Genomic DNA, 20,850 nt, shown 5'->3' on the forward strand with positions numbered 1-20,850 from the left:
TCCAGTTATATGACGGCGGTCTGTGAAGAATCGAGTCTGGACCAGACAATCCAGTGATTGATATCACGAGCATCGATCCACGCAATGACGATGAAGATCCGATTAGAATTGTTCTTGATCAGAAACCATGCTTTCCGTAAAAGGCGACGACCGGGTGGTCAGGCTCACTGACTTGGTTGATACATATGTCATCGTATCCGAATTGCGTAGATCAATGCTCATGCTGTCCGTCACTGTATTGTCTGGTCGATTATTTACAGACCGCCGTCATATAGTTTCAATATTGCTGAGTGCCGCATTAAAAAACAAACAAACCACCAACAAACGCAACCCTGGTGAACCAAAATGCATTGGTAAGAACAATTTGGGGACAATTCATGATTTAACCTAAATTATTATACCCTTATATCCTCATTTCCTGCTTGTATTTTTCAGCTACGCAACAGTTCGGATATATTATCCTATTAATTGTGTGAACGAAATATACCGATTTTAAATCACGACGTTGATCTCATCACCAAGGGACAAGGCAATGTGCTTCACAGAGGATATTATGTAAACACATTCAATCACAGCCATGGGACACAATTTAGTGTTCGTTCTACTGATGGCCACATCCAGTGTACATTTAACTGCACAGTCAACAGGCCAAAAGTTAAATTTTAATGACACAGAACAGACAGACTCATCTTTGAATAATCCAACTCAGATCGGATCACTTGAAGGTCACATAAATAAGACAAGGTCACAAGGTCAAGGACATTTGCCTCATGTCCCCCAAACGTCAAAAGATGTCCATCTGTCAACAAAAGATGTCCCCGACTGGACTCATTTCAATGACATCGTCCAGGCGACCATATCGTCATTTAACTATTTGGGTTTACCTGTGTTTTTCCCTCTTGTATGGGCGGGAATAATCCAGGCCGGCGTGGACATCTACAGCTACAACGTCACTGACGACTGCAAGGTGGAACTAAACCACTACGCCGTGGACCTTCAAAGTAGGAAGGACTGGGCCGTCAGAAGTAAGTCGAATGTTAACATCTACGGTGGGAATAGGAATGTTCGTGGTCTCAAATGTATTGCTTTGTGTAGATTGTCACGTCATGAAGATTGTCATGTCCTGGAAGACATAATAACACCAAATAACACATTGGCTGTTTCCGAGAATCCTACTACAAAATTTGACACAGGTTAGAGAAACTGCGAAATTGAGGTAATTTACCAAGATATGAAAATAAAAGCGACAAAGCCCTTTCCATATTCATAAGAAATCTTGAAGATGACAGCCTTTCATATTCAACTGTAAGGAAATGGTCTGATGAGTTTTAGCGAAGAAGCTCAAAAGATGATGGTGAGCCTGGATGTCCTAACGCTGCCAAGTGTCAAACTCAAATGGATGCTGATCAACCCATGGTCATGGCGACAGACGTTTTTTATGTTAATTCTCACCCAGGATGAGACCTTAGTCCATCACTTTGTAATATCTATGTGGTAGATTGACAAGTGACGGAAATTCATAAATTTGGCGCATCAAGGACCAAAATGATATCACATGAAATTCCTTATTTGTCTTATGCCATAGAAAATGATGTTCCCGTCTTCGTTCAGGTGAACATTTTACTATTTGATAGTGATTCATAAACACATGATTATGATATAGTCTTGATCATAAAACGGATCTGCTTTTAGTAGAGATTTCTTATGACAATGAGAAGGGTTTTGTGGCGTTTATTTGATCCAGTATTAAAACGTCAGGGCAAAACGTGGAAACATCTGGCCTTACCCCAACAAAGAAGTACATGCGGAGGGCGTCAGTTTGCAAGTCATGGCTCCCGTTTTCTTGGACAATAAGCTGATAATCATGGCTGACTGTCTGTAAAGAGAACATCTATCGATGGGCAATACTATGCCGCAAGGATCATTTGAGACAGGCTATCCTTGACTAACATTCAGGAACACTCCGTTCAGGTGTGCTTCTGCTTCTGGACAATGCACCAGTGAAGAAGTCACATTTGACAGTGGCTGCTGCAGAGTTGGGCTTAGAATTACGTCCCCATTCTCCTAACCTTCCTGACCCAAAACCTTTGGCTGTTTTGTCTTCCCTAAGTCAAATCACCCCTGCACGGGAGAGTTGTAAAAAGTAACTAAGTAATTGAGGCCTCTTTTGGAACCAAGATGAAGACATAGTACTGAATTAACAAAGCTAAAGCAACGATGGACCAAGTGTATTGAAGTGAAACATTCTGAAATATTTTCTATGTGAGGCCACGAATCTTTCGATTTACCTTCGTGCAAATCCCCCTTCAATTTTGGCTTGGCGTACCTGCTAGTCTGTAGGAACACAGAATTATGCAGTTCACTGGCCATGGTGATGTAATAATTTAAATTAATTTTTTTATTCGTATATGCCTTAACGTTGAAAGAATATCTCGATACTCCCAGATACTATAGTTATCTGAATGTGGCTAACTGCACTCGTGTCTTCAATCAGCTTCTGGGACTTATGTCTCTCACGTGATTCTTGTGTTGCAGTGTTTGATGCGACTGGTCGTCAAGGATCTGGTTTTCTCCAAGGATCAGTCACTTGGCAGGGAGACTATGACCAGTGCAGTAATATACGTCACACGATGACGTCACTTGATACAGGAAGTGACGTAACGAGAGAGATAATTGCTCAATATTGTTCCCTGTCGTTTGATTCTCCCATATTGCTGGACAATTATATTTCCCATCAGGTGATAATTTTGTCTTTATTTTGTTTGAAGAGGAAAGTACAATACAATCGTGAACACTAAGATCCAAAGCAGATATATGACATATTATGAAAAACACAAACATATAACTTATACAACAATAATACGGTAACTGATTTTGACATATTGTCTCCCGCAGCACCTGCCGTTCCCGGTGCACCTGCCGCACCTGACTGTGGACATCTGCATCCCTTCTGGATGTGATGAGGATGACATCACAACCATCATCAATACATGTAGGTCTTTCTCAGGTATTACAAAGACAATGTATGATAAGGAACAATTTTGTCAGTGTCAGAATTTTACATCAAATTTAAAAAGAGATTCTGATAATTATTTAGGTGTCTATTCTGTATGGTGATATTGGACCTACAAGGGCTGGTCCAAAAGTTCTAAGCCTAACAAACAAACTTGTGAAAGTGCTTATAATTTTAGTTTTCAATCTGCCTGCTTTTTTATACACTTCTCGACAGTAAAGCTTTTCACTTCCAGTCAGGACGAAGTTTTCTGAAGCCACCCTGAAAAAATCATTCACGGCAGGTTTGAGGTCATCGTTGTCGTCATAGCGTTTTCCACGAAGGGGTTCTTTCAGTTTAGGAAACAGGTGAAAATCACTTTGTGCCAGGTCTGGCGAGTATGGAGGGTGTGGAAGGTTTTCGAACCCACATTGTTGCACAGCAGCCTTTGCAAGTGGGGAGGTGTGAGAAGAGGCATTGTCATGAAGTAGTAGAACTCCAGCAGTCAGCATTCCTCGCCGCTTTTCTTTGATGGAATCTCTGAGGCGAGGAAGCAAATCAGCATAGTAGGCAAGGGTAATCGTCTTTTGACTTTCTCAGTAATCAACAAGGATCACACCCTTTGCCTCCCAGAATATATTGGCCATAACTTTCGTTACTGATCTTGAAGACTTGAATTTCTTTGGTGCCGGAGAAGTGGAATGGTACCATTCCATAGATTGACGTTTTGACTCGGGATCATAGTGGTATACCCATGTTTCATCACCCGTTACTAATCTCTTTTTTAATTTAACGAAATCCTCCACAGTTAGGTCTAAATTTTGTCTGGCAATGTCATTCATTTCCTTTTTCCTTATGATCAGGATTTCGAAACGTTGGCCCCCAACGAGCATATTCATCCGTAAATGTTCATGATTAATAGTTTCAATGGATCTATGGCTTAGACCTGTGTCTTCCTCAAGTTCAGCAATGGTATTACGTCTATCTGAATAAATCTTTCTGTCTCCTTGATTGAATCTTCATTGATGGATGGTGAGGGTCATCATCACGGCTTGTTCTCCCAGCCTTAAACATAGCTACCCAACGTTTAACAGTGGAATAGCGAGGGCACTTCTCCCCTTACACTTGTGACATGAATTTCATGGGGAGTACTTTTCTCTAAAGTCAAAAACTTGATGACTGCTCGATACTCGTTCGTTTCCATTTCTGTGTCCATTTGGGCCCCTATTACGTTCAACTGTCTGTCACTAATATACAAACGGCCTCAACAGACCAAATACACTTCCAGTTAACTACTGAAACAATGTACTGCTTTGACTAGTTCACTGTGTTATGGCACATATTTGAAGTTAATCGGGCTTAGAACATTTTGACCAGCCATCGTATCATGATGTTAAGTCTGTTAAATATTATTAAATGAGAAATCCACGCGTGTCCTTTAGTAAATTTGATGTTTCGCTGTATAAACCATAAATATGTATTTAACATTTTAAATATTCTTTAGATGGTAATGCCCCACAATGCTTCTTTATTGCCACTTTTCACATTTACGATTCGAAAGTATGTAAGGGTATATCCCTGTTTCTTATGTTAATGTCGTTGTCTTAATTGTATGACTAACTGACAGTGCAGAATTTCAATTAGAGATGAAGATAGATAGTGAAGAAATTAATATCATTTGAGCATATTCTGAGGATAGTGATCAAATGAATGTCCATATAAATGTCCATAGTTCATCCATGAAGATGAAGATAGATAGTAAAGAAAGTAATATCATTTGAGCATATTCTGAGGATAGTGATCAAATGAATGTCCATATAAATGTCCATAGTTCATCCATGTTACAATCAGACACTTTTCAAATAGGACACTAACTTTTCTGTTATTTCCCATCTGTTGTATACAGACGCAGGACAACAAGAAGCCAACATCTCCCTGTCAAACATCAGATGCCAGAAGGACATGCAACTAGCCTATGATGCTGCTGCCATCTTCTCAGTGTACGCTTTCCAACTTACGGCTACGATAAATTACGGATTAGCTGTCCCGAGTGAAGTAACTGAACTCACCAAGTTGGGACTAAGTCTTTTTGAGATAACACAGAATATAATAGAAGAACATAGAATAAAGATCTCAGTGAGTATACTGAATCACACTCCGGCGCAGTGGTGACTCAGCATAACACTACTGCCACAGGCTAATTTGCATATCACGTGACCGGACTTATCTCTTGTTTGTAAACAAACGCGCTTTTTCAGAAATCAGTATAGAACGGACAAATGCAAGTATTTGGGGGCGCTTAACACATTGTTTTGCATGATAGATATGGTGATAGATATGCTACTACAACTGCGACAGTGAGTTGCATGACAATGTATATTTATGCACCAAAGTGACCGTATCGCTAGCTCTCCGTTGGGCTTCGATGACAGCACGTGGAGCCGTACAACCAATGTAAACAAAGGATAACTACGCAAAAACAAGTAGATTTTTACGTATTAGCATACTTTTATAAATAAACCGTAACCATTCTTTGACATTTGTTTATGAAAATGTGTAGACTTGTCAAACATGAAACGGATGAAAAGCATATGCAATATCTTGAATGGACGGTGAAAGATGTGACGAATCGTCACATGGCGCTGGCCTGTGGCAGATGTACTATGCTGGCTGGCTGCCGGTCGGATGGAACTCTGGGAAGGATAGTGATACTTAATTTCCTGTTTTTGGTAATTAAGTCTGTGGTATCTTTTACCCATTGAGTAGATGAGATTGTCCTCTTCAAATAACAATTAATGAGTCGTTTATGTTACAGCATATATATCTAACAACACTACCCCAGAGTAAATGAGTTTGAACGGTATTTCAAATATATCAGATGTCTCAGCTGGATGTACGAGTAAAGCCTGAAGACGATTACCACTTTGATGAGGCATGGTGCTGATAAACCTTTAAACAAATCAGGGCGAATCCGGAAGTTTAACCCTCTACCACAGCGAATTGCGGTAACTTTAATGACCCAAGATACGCCAGCCTATGTATTTGCAAAAACATATTGAAGTCAATTCTAAAAATAAATAGTTCAACAATTATAACTTCCCTGACCGGTGGTAGTGGTAGTTGTAGTAGTAGTAGTAGTAGTAGTAGTAGTAGTAGTAGTAGTAGTAGTAGTAACGAGTATGATGCTGACAAACATAGAAACAGAATCGGGGCGAACCGGGATTCGAAACCACAATCATAGGTTTCTGGCGTGCCCAAGGGACGCAGCTCTGCACAGCGAATCGGGGCGCCTTAGACGACTGGGGGACCCGTGCTCCCAGTAGTGGTTGTAATAGTAGCAATAGTAACAGTAGTAGTAGTGATGGTAGTAGTAGCAGCAAAAGTGGTAGTAGTGTTGTGGTAGCAATAGTAGTAGTAGCAGTAGTGGTAGTAGTAATAGTACTAGTAGTAACAATAGTAGATGCAATTGTAGTAGTAGTAGTGGTAGTAGTAGTCGCAATAGTAGTAGTGATGCTAGTAGTAGTAGCAATAGTAGTAGCAGTAGTGGATGTAGTAGCAATAGTAGTAGTAGTTGTTGTGGTAGTAGCCGCAGTAGCAGTTGTGGTAGTGGTAGTAGTTGTGGTAGTAATAGTAGTAATAGTAGTAGTAGTAGTAGTAGTAGTAGTAGTAGTAGTAGTAGTAGTAGTAAAAATAGTAGTAGTAGTGTTGATAGTAGTAGTAGAAATAGTTGTAGTAGGAGTAGAAGTAATAGTGGTAATAATAATAGTAGAAGTAGTAATAGTAGTAGCAGTACCTAGTTTATCTATTTGTACCTGCTAATACTGATATTACCAACTTTACATCCTCAAACCACTACTTTGTTTGTGTGATTGTTCCAGATGCTTGCTGGCTGCATTTGCCTGCTTGGTGTTCCTTGGTAGCATGGTTACTGTCATTGTACGACTGAAAACCCCGGCAGGACAACTAAACTCAGCACCGTGTGTCGGCTACTTTAGCAGAAGGGGGAACGTCTTCACTGTAGCCCGCCAACACAGTGTATTCTACAATAGATGCAAACTCTACTCCAAGTCTATATGGGCGGGGTCCCTCTATAGACAAGACAGTATGAAGATTGTGTCGGACCACTGCACGACACCAACACCTTCTACAGATCACGTCAACGACGTCGCGATAGGTGTGGAGAAATCACCTTCTGCAAGACTGCAGAATCAGGCAATGGTTCAGATTACACAGAAAGGGGACAGACCCTTAGGGAAACGGAAAGAGGTCAAACTCCAGGTTGGTTTTGTCACATTTTGAAAATGTTGTCAGTTTCGTGGAATTTCTTACTTTGACGGTCGTAGAATATATTGAGGCGTATTTTGGCCTTAACCGTCAATAACGACTGTCGTTCGACTGAATTACGGTCCCATTATTGTTCGTTAACGTTCATGTGCGAGTTAAAGTTAAAAACCATTGACCTCGTCGTTTAGTTGTCATCCCAACCGAAATATTGGTATGGGCATCTCAGCGAGTACGAGGTGAAGCAAAAGGGGGTTTCACGTCGCATTCAAGATCATTGCATTAATATAGCGACGTGCATATACGTGTGTGCGTGCGTGTGCGTGGCTGCTTGCACTAGTCCCTACTCATACAGATTTTATAGTGCTAGCCTAGTGACATACCATGCCCCCTTTATAATATGGATACAGAATACTGACTCCGAGCCGATCAGTCCTTGTTTTATCTCCTTAATGCCTTGCGCCATCTTTTGGTATGACGCGGCCGGGGATCGAACCTTCCACTTCCTAGGTAGAAGATCGATCCACTAGACCACGGAGGCGGTCCCGAAAACGATCATGTCCTGGCGATGGTTGTACTCGTGGTGGCAATTCATATGCTTTTTCCAAGTATAAATGAAAAAAAATGTGTCCTCTAAAATAACTTCTACCTGAAGCATGATTATACTAGCATATATTTCACCATATGTTTGCACACTTCAGAATGGCGTGCTTCAGCCAATCGGTTTGCTGTCTTTACCAGTCAGAATGGATTCCCGACAGAACGATAAATTTGACCCAAGCCAACAAGTCAGTTTGACACCAGGTACACGACAAATAGGTAAGTTTTAGTATTGAGGTGAAGGTGAGGTGAAATGGGGTTTAACGTCGCGACCAGGATTATTGCACTTATATAGCGACGTGCATCTACGTGTGTGTGTTTGTGTGGCTGTTTGTACTAGTCCGGACTGATGCCGATTTATAGTGCAAGCTCACTGAGATACCATGCCGCAGTTTAACACGAATACCCCACTTAGACAGCGTATACTGACTCCGTGCCGACCAGTCCTTGTTTTAGCCCCTTAATGCCGAGCGCCAGACAGGGTAACAACAAGAACCATCTTTTAACGTCTTTTGGTATGATCGAACCCCGGACCTTCCGCTCTCCGGGCGGACACTCTACCACTAGACCACGGAGGCGGTCTTTAGTATTGATGAAACACTCAAATGATGTTTGGAGCGGTGGGGTAGCTCAGTGAGTTAAAGCGTCCCGCGTCACGCCAATTCTCGGGTTTGATTCCCCACATGGGCACAAAGTGTAAAAGACATTTCTTAAACACCCTGCCGTGATTTTGCTGAGATATGGCTGAAGGCCATAGTTAGTTTGTTGATTCATAACTATGTCTATCAATCTTTGAATAAATTATATGCAATAAGTCCCACTATTGGTAACAACTACGACACTGAGATATTTCCAAATACTCGTCTGTCATATTTCAAAACGACCGTTTTGAAATCATATACCAAACTGAAGAGGTATTTTGGCAAATACAATCCGACAAACGTGATTTGCCAGTCCAGATTTGATGGGGCCCAACTCACTCACTCATGACGGATGTGATCATGCACATTGGTTAGCCATTTTAAAGTGCATAATTTCAATATGTTCGTCTCATATATATTTGTTAGAAGTTTTCTACGTGCATAGTACTACTTTGTGTTTTTTTCAGGTGGAGTGGTCACTGATATCCTCCTGTGCTTCTCCCTCCCAAATAACCTGGCGTCAGTTCTGGGAGGGGGCAATCCAGACCAGCTACTCTTTCTCAGTGGCATCCGGTTCCTCTCCATCTGCTGGGTCGTCTTTGGCAACACCATCAGCTTCATACACAGAACACCAGACGTGATTGGTAACTATAATTTTGTTTCCTAAATGCAACGGAATGTATCTTATTGTATGTTAAATTACCCCATAACACAGTACAAACGATTCAAACCGTCGTATCATGCATGGAAACTTGGTCCTGTATATACCAGTGCTTCATTCATATTTCATTCAAGTACCAGACCAGTGAAGATTCCGGGGTAGAATAGGTCTTCAACGACCCATACTTGCCGTAAAAGGCGGCTATGCGTGTCGTAAGAGACGACTAACGGGATCGGGTGGTCAGGTTCGCTGACTTGGTTGATGCATGTCATCGTATCCTAATTACGTGGATCGATGTTCATGATGTCAATCACGGGATTGTCTGTTCCAGATTCGATTACTTACAGACCTCCGTCATACAGCTGCGACATTGCTGAGTGCGGCGTTAAACAACAAACAAACATTCTAGTACCAGTTTTATTTTACATATCTTTAGCTTCCATTTACCTTTTGGAAATTTAAATATGACATTGATATCGTTTTATAAGTGTTAAGTTGGGACAAGACGGGATCATATAACTATTGCCATGAAACGGTTTCAAAGCGTGACTCATATTCATGTCATGGTGTGCAATCAAACCTATTATCGTCAGCCATTCGTCGATGGAAATATGCTGAATACTTGAACACACAGCAATGAAGTAACAAGTCAAACTTGCTTTCAGAAAACAGCGTCACTCTCGTGGAATTGGCTGAGTGTCCATTGTTTCAAGCAATAATCAACAGTACATTTGCTTCAGACTCCTTCTTCATACTCAGGTGAGGTGAACTCATACTTCGGACGCGTATGTATAACACATGTAGTGCGCATCCAAAATTGATACCGCGCATTATTGAACAAACTTTACAAACGTCAATACATTGCATTTCATGCAACACTTAGCAAGGTCGCTGTTCAGAGTTTTATATAGTTGTTTTATCCTATATGGCGTTGATCAAAGTGGTTTACGCCTGCTGTTTGATCATTCACTAAGAAACTTTTGGCTTTCAATAACAGTCGGGGGCACGGGTGGCCCAGTCGTCTGAGGCGCCGCGATTCGCTGTGCAGAGTTGCGTCCCTTGGGTACGCCAGAAACCTATGATTGTGGGTTCGAACCCCGATTATGTTTCTAGGTATGCCAGCACCATACCCGTGCTCGTGGGTTTCACCGAAGTGGTAAACGTCTGACACTTGCATCACTTCTGGCTTTCCTCCCACATTAAGCTGACACGCCGCGATATTACTGTAAAAGCAGCATTAAACCCAACTCACTCACTCAATAGCAGCCATATGGTTATTATCTGTATGGCAATGTAAGGAAAATAGTTGGAATGTAGAAGAGAAGTTGATTCTGGAAGACTCAATAAACACTTGACATTTCTTAAAGTAAATACCAGACATCTCACACATCACTGATACAATGATGCATTGATCAAAGCACTGAGGGTACACAGTCACTGTTGGAATGTAGGAGCAGCCCATCCATAAAAGCGAAACTCTCGAATAATGTGTAATCGTCTAATGACACCCGGTGTCACTATATTTTCAAATGCCACTATATTTATCTCAACCAATCGCGGGTTTGCCCCTCTCTGTTTCCAACAGTGGAACGTTGCTGTCCTACAATTTTCTCCGGACTGTGGAGAAGAAGAAGTCGGCGGGCAAAGAGTTTAGGGTGACTCCAAAGTTTCTCCTGCTGTTCTATCTCCATCGTTTGTTGAGGTGAGTAAGTGAGCAAGTGGATGGGTGGTTGTGTGAGTGGTTGTGTGAGTGGGTGAGTGAGTGGTTGAGTGAGTGGTTGAGTGAGTGGTTGGGTGAGTGGTTGAGTGAGTGGTTGAGTGAGTGGTTGAGTAAGTGGTTGAGTGGTTGAGTGAGTGGTTGAGTACGTGATTGACTGGTTGAGGGAGTGGTTGAGTGAATGTCTGAATGAGTGGTTGAGTGAGTGGTTGAGTGAGTGAGTATAATGTGTAAGCCCATTTCTGGTTTTTCCCCGTCTTTAAATTGCTTGAATATTGCCATAAGGGGCGTAAAACGATACTCACTCACTCAAAAATGCACAATATTCAACAAAATAAACACGTTAATAGATCCAATATAAATTATAAATTCAATGTATTTGTGCTCCAAAGTTTCTCTATTCTTCTTCTGCTATCCAATAGTTGTTTATGGAGAATACAACTGATTATTCTAATATATTCTAAAATATGTTCATAATGTTTTTCCATTAGCGTTCCTCATTTTAAAAATAGGCAGTTTGAGAAGAAACGCTGGACGAAAACGCATGTCAATCAAATATTTCTGTATTCTCAATTCCTATTTTTGCGGGGGTATAAACATACACCTGGGTGCCGTTGTTCAATACAACCTTAGCGCTACGACTGTCGTAAGTCTCTGTTAAGGTATGGGAGTAACGATCACCTTAGCGCTGAGATCGCTTTGTCCAACGGCACCCTGCTTGTTCAGTTCGTCCATAAAGCTGTTTACTTTATTTGTGTCGTATAGAATATTACCGTGTTACCTGGTGGTGTTGATGATATTTGCCAACCTCATGCCCTACATGGGCCACGGACCTCGCTGGAAGTATGCCACAACCGCCGTCAACCAGTGCAGGGACCATTGGTGGGCCAACGTATTCTTCTTCAGCAACTTCTATATGGCAGATGAAATGGTTTGTTTGTTTGTTGTTTACCACCACACTCAGCAATATTCCAGCTATATGATGGCGGTCTGTAAATAATCAAGTCTGAATCCGACAACCATGATTGACATACTGAGCATCAATCCACGCAGTTGGGATAAGAAAACATGCATCAACCAAGTCAGCGAGCCTGACCACCCGATCCTGTTAGTCGTCTCTTACGACAAGCATAGTCGCCTTGTACGGCAAGCATGGGTTGCTGAAGACCATTTCTCTCCCGTAACTTCAAGGGGTCAGTTAAAATGGTGAAACACTTTTACAATCATACTGTTCTTTTGATATGAATACAAATATTAATATATGATATTAATATAAGGTTTCATTTTCTGTTCCTGGTTAGTTACAGAAGTGCTGCATATTGAATAGATTATCCTTGAAAGGATACCCCATCATATGATGCTAACCACAAAATGAAGATATTAATAAGCACAGGAATGTGTCACGGTGTCAATCTTTATTTCTTGCAGTTTTTGTAGTTTATATTTTACCTAGGAGTTTTGTAAGAGATCATTCATGTTAATCAATTTGTCCATCACCATGCTGATGTTCCAGTGCATGAGCTGGACATTCTTCTTGGTGAATGACACGCAGTTCTACCTCATCTCTCCACTCATCCTCATCCCACTGGTCAGGTATGACTCCATATTATCACACATACATAACCTGCCTGAGCCGAAAGTCACACTACAGTGAAGGAGGAATGTTTAAGTGACGCTGATCGTAGACGTTTACAAGTAAGTCAAGACCATAAGCGTGACCTTGGTACTGATACTTTTATACCAAGGACAAAAACAGAGACGGATCTGGATCCGAACCTTCTACTTTCGGATCACGGCAGCTGAGCCAAACAAAAATACATATATGGGCCACTGTGCAATTTCAAATAAAATGAGGTGGCACAGTATTGCGTTTTACATTATTGTTTTCCCCTCTTAAATCTGCTCTTGACTCGAAACGTACATGTACATATATACTACTCAAAAGAAGTGTAAGAACACCTAAAGCCTTCATATTACTCTATTAATCTGTCATGCCAGAGCCGGGTATTCTCTAACTTGTTTTGAGTAGTATGTATGGTTCTTCAAGAAACATCTACCCTTGTTCTAAATTATTTCAACTGGTGTGTTAGGAATGTAGTTCATTGATACCTCACATATAAACGAAGTACTTATTCATGATCATGACAAAGGTTCCACTTAATGTATGATAAAGCTGCTGAGGTATACTTTCTTCTTAAAGTCTAGTATGATTCCAGGTTACCTCCCCTTGGTTTTGTCCTGCTTGGTCTGCTCGTAGCCACACAGCTGGTATCTGTTGGCATCCTGAATAACAAGATCAACGGCAATATGCTAAGGTAGGACGGTATATCAGCATTCCATTTGGATTATTAGAATTTACTGACGCTGGTCACCATCATTGAGGATTGTAACAGCGTTGCCTTTGCGATCCCTTTTACTTCATATACAATGTTGTGAAGCCCATTTCTGGTGTGCCCCGTCGTGATATTGCTGGGATATTGCTAAAAGCGGCGTAAAACCATACTCACTCACTCACTCATATACAATGTAGTTGATCTGCCGTATGTCATCCGACATGGGACGGGGGCACAGGTGGTCCAGTCGTCTGAGGCGCCCCGATTCGTTTTGCAGAGTTGCGTCCCTTGGGCACGCCAGAAACCTGTGATTGTGGGTTCGAATTCCGGTTCGCCCCGATTATGTTTCCAGGTTTGTCAGCACCGTGCCTTGATCGTGGGTTTCACCGAAGTGGTAAACGTCTGAGATCTGATCACTATGGGCTTTCCTCCTACATAAAGCTGACACGCCGCGATATAACTGTAATATTGTTAAAAGCGGCGTTAAACCAAACTCTCTCACTCACTCATCTGACATGGATCACGCTCACATGGAACATGCCTACCGGTGTTCATAGTTTTATTCTTGTATACATTGTTAACAGTGTTTGCGGTGTTAGAGTAGGTCCCCAGGGACCACTGGTCAGGGTGTTCGGACTCGGTGATGTGGTTCATTACGTGTCACAGTACTCCGACGGCGTTGATCGTTATTCATTAAATCATTCACTGGATTTTCTGGACAGACTAGATTTTTCATCATAACAGCGTTAAGCAACAAACAAAACAAACAAGTAATGTTCTTTGAAAGAAGATAATCAGCAGCCAATCTCAGACCCGTGAAGATCCGGGGTAGAATAGGTCTTCAGCAACCCGTGCTTGTCGGCGAATATGCTCGTCGTGAGAGGCGACTAACGGGATCGGGTGGTCGATGCTTGTTGATGCTTTTCATCGATCCCAATTGCGTGTATCGATGCTCATGATGTCAATCACTGGATTGTCTGGTCCAGGCACGATTATGTACAGACCGCCGTCATATAGCTGGACTATTGCTGAGTGCGGCGCTAAACAACAAACAAACAAACAAACAAACAAACAAACAACAACATCAAAAGCCAATCTTCATTCCGTCTTACTGAAATAAACTCTCGGTCTCGGCAAACACAATGCAGGCAATAACATAGCAGAACATAAAGAGTTCCTTTGAGCCACTAGTTTAATGGTGACCGTTTCAACTTTATCAAAAATTGTGAAAAATGCAAATAACAGTTTTAGTTTGATGACTTGATTTGATTTCAGAATGGACAGCGGGTACTTCTCCGATGTGTACGCCAAGCCCTACTGCCGGGTGGGCGTATTTGCTATCGGGATGATGCTGGGGTATATCTTAAACAAAGTGGGCCGAAGGACTCATCTCAGAAAGGTTATTACATAGAAACTGTGCTAAACTTCTAATCAACATAAAGATGTCATAGGTTTACGTAATTAAAAGTGTCAAAACCATTTCCATGGCCACTTCATAAACACTTATAAGCCTATTCCTCGTGATGTAATGACATACATTCTGTAGTTGCGATATCTTTCCAGATTCCAATGCTACTTGGCTGGCTAATGTCGTTTTGCACGATGGCTTTAGTGATCTATATAACGTACCTAGAGAACAGAGTCGGCGGGAGGAGATTTACTGCCATAGAAGCGGGGGTCTATGAAGCACTTGCTCGCCCTGCCTGGGGACTGGCATTATCCTGGGTTATATTTGCCTGCGCTGTGGGGCAAGGAGGTACGTCAACTATTCTGAACATCTAGCCAAGTTTCAAAACCACCGTAATACCCACCAGGGCGGTCGGGTAGCCTAGTGGTTAAAGCGTTCGCTCGTCCCACCCAAAACACGGGTTCGATTCCCGACGTGGGTACAATGTGTAAAGCCCATTTCTGGTGTCCCCCGTCGTGATATTGCTGGAATATTGCTAAAAGCGGCGCAAAACCATACTTACTCACTCACTTAATATCCACCATGGTTTGTACCTCCGTTCGTTGTTGCCGAATGAAACACAATTAATGATAACGGTCCACGTATTTAACAACAATTCTGCAATACTCTGAAAAAAATGTCAAAGGTTCAAACTTGTAGCTATGTAGGGTCGAGTGCCTTAGCTGCAAAGATCCGATTGTCGTGTGTTCGAATCCAAGATTCTCGCCGATTTGTGATCTTTTGTTTGTCAGCGACATTCCCATGCTCCGTGGTTTCGACAAACATTATATAGCCATGCCCATTGTCATTTTCGGATTTCTCATTAAGCTGACACATTGTGATGTAACGCAAATACTGTTAAAAGAAATATCATTTATGGTAAAACACACTCATTCCGAATTTCTCCTTAACACATTGCGAGAAAGGTACACATGGATCCACTTATGACATGTAATGTCACTTGTCATTTCCTGCTTTTGTTCCAGGTTTTATCAACACATTCCTGTCCTGGAACTACTTCTTCCCTCTGTGCCGCATCACCTTCGGGATCTACCTCCTCCATCCGCTGGTCATCATGCTTGTGCGTGACACCTCTCGCAGTCTCATCCATTTCTCACCATTCGGCCTGGTATGTGTGCTGAAGATGCTTCTGAGGTTATTAAGCCGTAAAGTTAAACTGTAAATTGTTTTTGTCCATCCAAAAACTCTATTAGTGTCACTTATGGCAAAGAGGCCCAAGACGTTGTGCAAAATTGAATCAAAATCACCCAACCTATAACCATCCTTGGAATGTCAGCCTCATACACATGCAAGCGATTTTCAGTAATCATTTACGATCGCTCTACAACACTTTGGACCTATCTCCCACATTAAACCGTCACGCCGCTATAAAACAGACAAACACTTCATGCCAAACTCACTTACTGAGTGCAAACTCACTTACTGACCCATATGTACCTATATATATTGGACAGTTGTGATTGTGTCGGATACTATTTTGTGTTTCAGTGGCTGCTGTATGTCCCTATACTCGTGATGGCCACCATGCTGGCACTGGTGCTCATCACCTGCATACAACAGCCATTCATTACACTGGAGGCGCTGATCAGAAACATCACATAGCAATGGCGGTTTCATTCAAGACTTCATTTAGGCCTTTGATAGTTTATTACATGGTTTAAGGATTTCTCTTTTAAAAACACTGGGTCGGTGGTCAATAAAGACATTATAATTATGTAATTGAAGAAAAGATATTTTTTAAATTGGTCATTACAATTTTTGTAAATAGGCCTATGCTGACTGTAAGAGAAAGGTAAGGTAAATTAGGTCTGAGTTTGAACACAACTATTATCGAACGCTGACGACGTCGAATGTTTCATAATAATAATCACTGCATTGTCTGGTCGGACTAGATTTTTAACAAACTAATGTATGACCAGAACTATTAAAGAAAATAATTCCGGAACCAGTATGCAACGGTTGTAATTATTGCACTGTCACACGTTAGCTGTCTTGAAGTTGCCTATGCTCTCGACACTATTTAAGGGTTTTAGTGAAATATATCTCGGGAATATAAAATTATTTTTATTTCATTGCACATTTCTGAAATTTATGGTCGGAGGATCCGTAAACCAAGTAATAAAAAATAAACAACGCTTATCCGAATCAGAAATGCCTGGCCTCAACAATATCACAGGAATTATTGTTTTAAATAACCTTTGGGGAAATTCCGATTTGTGTCATACCTTTATTTACACTTTAAATGAGAGTGTTATTTATAGCAGAGATTATCTATACATGTTATTTATGTAATGCTTATGAATAAATTTATGTTTAATGTTGATGTCTTTGACGTTTGGTTATTGCGGGTTCGCGATCGATGTCTCGTCCCTCACAGTCACGTCATATTTGGAGGGATGTAGCATTTGTATTGAAGCGACATAAGCACCGTTACAGAATACATGTTTCAAATACGTGATGCTGGTGAAACAATCCGTAACAACAATGTTGCATCCCTTGTTTCGAATATGCAGTGTTATTCATCAGGTCTTTGAAAGGCATTTAGAAGTGATTCACTAAAGGAAGAGAATATATGGATGTCAACGTTTTTATTATGAGGAACACAATGCCTCGTGGCATTCATTCACCTGATGAAGGAGTAAGCATATACTCCGAAACGTTGTGTTCCCCATTATAAAGAAGTTGACATCCATATGTTCTCTTCCTTAGGCGTTATTCATATTCCTCTATAACTACTTGTTTTGAGATTTCTTTAAACTGACATTGCGAACCACTGTTGTCACCACACACCTGCGCGGTACATACTGTTGCATGTCGATGTAAATAAAGCCAACAACACCTTTTCTTTAAAACCTATTACGAGTCCTACGTTGTCATAAATATAAGCATGTGTTTATGAATCACCATCAAATGACCGTCCTCAGCTAAATATTGTTTTATACCCTGCTTGGATCTGGGTCTAACAGTAAAAAGTTTTAAAACAAGTTGATCATAACGACAGCGTGTTATAGACATTTATATGCCGGTTTTGACAACAATTATGTCCAAGAACCGAAACCATTGTTCTCTTTCAGCAACGATCACTTACTGGTATATTAATGGATATATTAATTACTTTCAATTACAAAAAAAAAGTAAACAAAAGCGACAAAACCGTTTCCTTATTAATAAGAAATGAAAGCAGAGTCCATTGTACAATTACGACAATACCATTAAATGGTGATGTACCAAGTGTTCGCGAAATGGTAGCGTATACTACCCACCGGTGGCACCTGTCACAAACACATGCAAAGGCAAGCAAATTGTTCGCCGGTAATAAGCAAATCTATTGCTATTGTTGCAGTTCCTATCTTATCCAAGTATATCCCAAAAAGCTTAAATGAGCATATTAGTATAAACAGTTATTGTGTGCTTCCTGTTTGACACGTGAATAGACATGATCACTGGACTCCATATAACCTCTGTAAACAGCGATAATTGCGATACTTTTAAGTTTAGGTTTGAGATGTATGACTAATTAAGCAGCTATTATTTTATTCCAAGATCATTTACATGAATCACGTTTGATTTTTATGTCACTAAACTCTAACTGTCATTATGTTTGTTTGTTTGATTGTTAGTTGTTTTCCAGCTATATGACGGCGGTCTGTAAATATCGAGTCTGTGCCAGACAATCCACTGATTGACATCATGAACATCGATCCACGCAATTGGGATACGATGACATGCATAAACCATCAGCGAGCCTAACCACCCGATCCCGTTAGTCGTCTCTTACAACAAGAACAATCGCCTTTTACGGCAAGCATGGGTTGCCGAAGACCTATTCTAACAACGGATTTTCAAGGGTCAACTTTCATTATGAGTAGCTCGTCATATTACATTGTGTATCTAAGATTGTATCAGCGCAACACAGTTTGTACATGTAAGGGCGGGTGATTCAGATGCTACTTATTAACTTCCGTTGCGTCTGACATGTTATCAACAACCAGCCGCACTGTATCCTACTTGCCTTCATATTTACTTCTTTGATAGGTATTTAGAAGTTGGAGTACTAAGTAAGGATAAGAATTTATGGATGAACAACTTCTTTATTACAATTAAGAGCGACGTTTCGGTGTAGGTTCTAACACCGCGTTATCAAGCACATGATGATAACTTGCTTGATAAAGCTTTTACTTTTAAATAACATCGTTACATGATATTGATATCTCATATATGAAAATACACGACTCGTGGTCGTTGTTTATTGTACAATAAAACACTGCAGGGAGAAAAAAAATCATCTGTAAAGAACTTCGCTTATAACGAACTGACAGTTATAACAAACATATTTTTTAGCCCGGCCATTTGTTGTATATATGCTGTACATATGCTTATAACGAACTACGGTTATTACGAACTAAAATGAGTGGTCCATAGGAGTTCGTTATAACCGTAGTTTACTTTATAATAAGAGGGTTTGGAATCTGAGATGGAGTCTGAGACAGATGCCATCGGTATCATGACTATTCGATAGTGACACTCGCTTGTGACACAATGGGAATCGCACAATGTACTCTACTTAGTTTTAGGAAATAGTTTTGTCACCTTTATTACAAAGATCATATAAGGGATGATGTGTTGCATTCGTCTTCCTGCATCAGGGACACTTCCAGATTCCATTCAGATTCCTTTCAGAATCCATTCAGATTCCGTTCAGATTCCATTCAGATTCCATTCAGATTCCTTTCAAATTCCTTTCAGATTCCATTCAGATTCCTTTCAGATTCCTTTCAGACTCCATTCAGATTCCATTCAGATTCCCGGTATCTCGCTCACGCTTTTATCAGCACCGTCTGACCAACCGCTGTGTCGTGATTGTTCCCGGACTCTCTGGGGTTAAAGCTACCTTGTATCACAACAACACCTTGTTTACATAACAAGTGGTATCCGTTACACGTGCTGCAACTCGTCACTGCTCACCACGGATGTTAGTGGCCCACTCAGCTTCTCGGAAACTGGGTGACGTCAGCGCGGACATCTTAGAAAGCAACCTAGCCCGAAACCATTACTCTGACAAATGATCAGAACCGTTGCTACGGCGCACATATTGATGACCAGCTGGGAACATACTTCAAGGTTCGTGCAATTTATTTCAGTTTTAGTTAAACAGTAAACTACGTTAATAACGAACACGCTTATAACGAACTGACCGATATAACAAACTCATTATTAGTCCCGGCCAATTGTTGTATATATGCTGTACATATGCTTATAATGAACTACGGTTGTTACGAACTAAAATTAGTGGTCCCTTTGGGTTCGTTATAACCGTACTTTACTGTATGTTCAAACAGAGACCACATAACGGTACATTGTCTATGGTTCAAACATCAGTTCTGTTGAGTTCCTGGATGTTTCCCGGACACCTGTCTTATTAACATGTTTTGAGTGTATCGATATTTTTATGGTTTAACGGAGAATATACGACTTCGGGTCAACACTTTACATGATTCAGTGAAAATGTGTATAATACCTTCTTACACAGAAAATTGGGTAACACGGATCGTTTTGATACACGGAAAAGTACCACAGAGATGTACAATGCTGTACCTCTGCGTTACTCCTATCACAACCCACTGTACAATAAATGTCTGTTATCTTTTCCATTCATAAAAAGTATGAAAGAGTATATGCGTAATATAATAGCAAATCTGTGCTTTATGTTACGCTTACAAAAATATAATAATACTATAATGTCAGACTGGAAACTGTCTTAGTGTTCCAGACGAATTTGAAAAAAGTAAAATAAAAATCCGAGATTTTTCACTGTTGTCTTGTATGTTCTGAACAGCAATTCTCTGGAACCAGAGACCAACCTCTATCACTTTTGTTGTTGCATTCCGATTGTTTGCTTGTCTAGTCTGGTATGATGTGTGCAGAATCAGAATATAATTACCTTCCATAAAAACAACCATCCCGCATTAACTTGGAACAAATAACCTTAAAGCAGTAAATCTGTTTTGGAATTACGTTTCTGTACATGTAAGCACTGCACTTGCTATACATCAACTTGACAAATATCCCCAATGATAATTGGAAGTGTTCCACAGCAAAGTCACATCGGTCGCATTCTCCGTGTCTGCCTGCACAATTGCCACGATGAGGATCTATT

The 20,850-nt window shown here is 40.8% G+C and overlaps 1 protein-coding gene across 1 annotated transcript; it reads left to right on the forward strand.

Moving 5' to 3' along the window:
- The first annotated feature begins 448 nt into the window (after positions 1-448).
- LOC124115784 (O-acyltransferase like protein-like) lies at positions 449-16,953 on the forward strand. Its single transcript, XM_048381598.1, has 16 exons — positions 449-1,025; positions 2,536-2,738; positions 2,896-2,992; positions 4,899-4,992; positions 6,871-7,270; positions 7,975-8,092; positions 8,982-9,158; positions 9,841-9,934; positions 10,761-10,877; positions 11,658-11,874; positions 12,346-12,485; positions 13,109-13,207; positions 14,501-14,624; positions 14,789-14,981; positions 15,659-15,801; positions 16,182-16,953. The coding sequence occupies exons 1-16, from the start codon at positions 578-580 to the stop codon at positions 16,293-16,295; spliced, it is 2,778 nt and encodes a 925-aa protein (XP_048237555.1). The 5' UTR covers positions 449-577; the 3' UTR covers positions 16,296-16,953.
- Positions 16,954-20,850: the final 3,897 nt, after the last annotated feature.

The sequence above is a fragment of the Haliotis rufescens genome, unplaced genomic scaffold (genome assembly GCF_023055435.1).
Source record: "Haliotis rufescens isolate VD_foot unplaced genomic scaffold, xgHalRufe1.0.p SCAF_4, whole genome shotgun sequence".
NCBI lineage: Eukaryota > Metazoa > Mollusca > Gastropoda > Lepetellida > Haliotidae > Haliotis > Haliotis rufescens.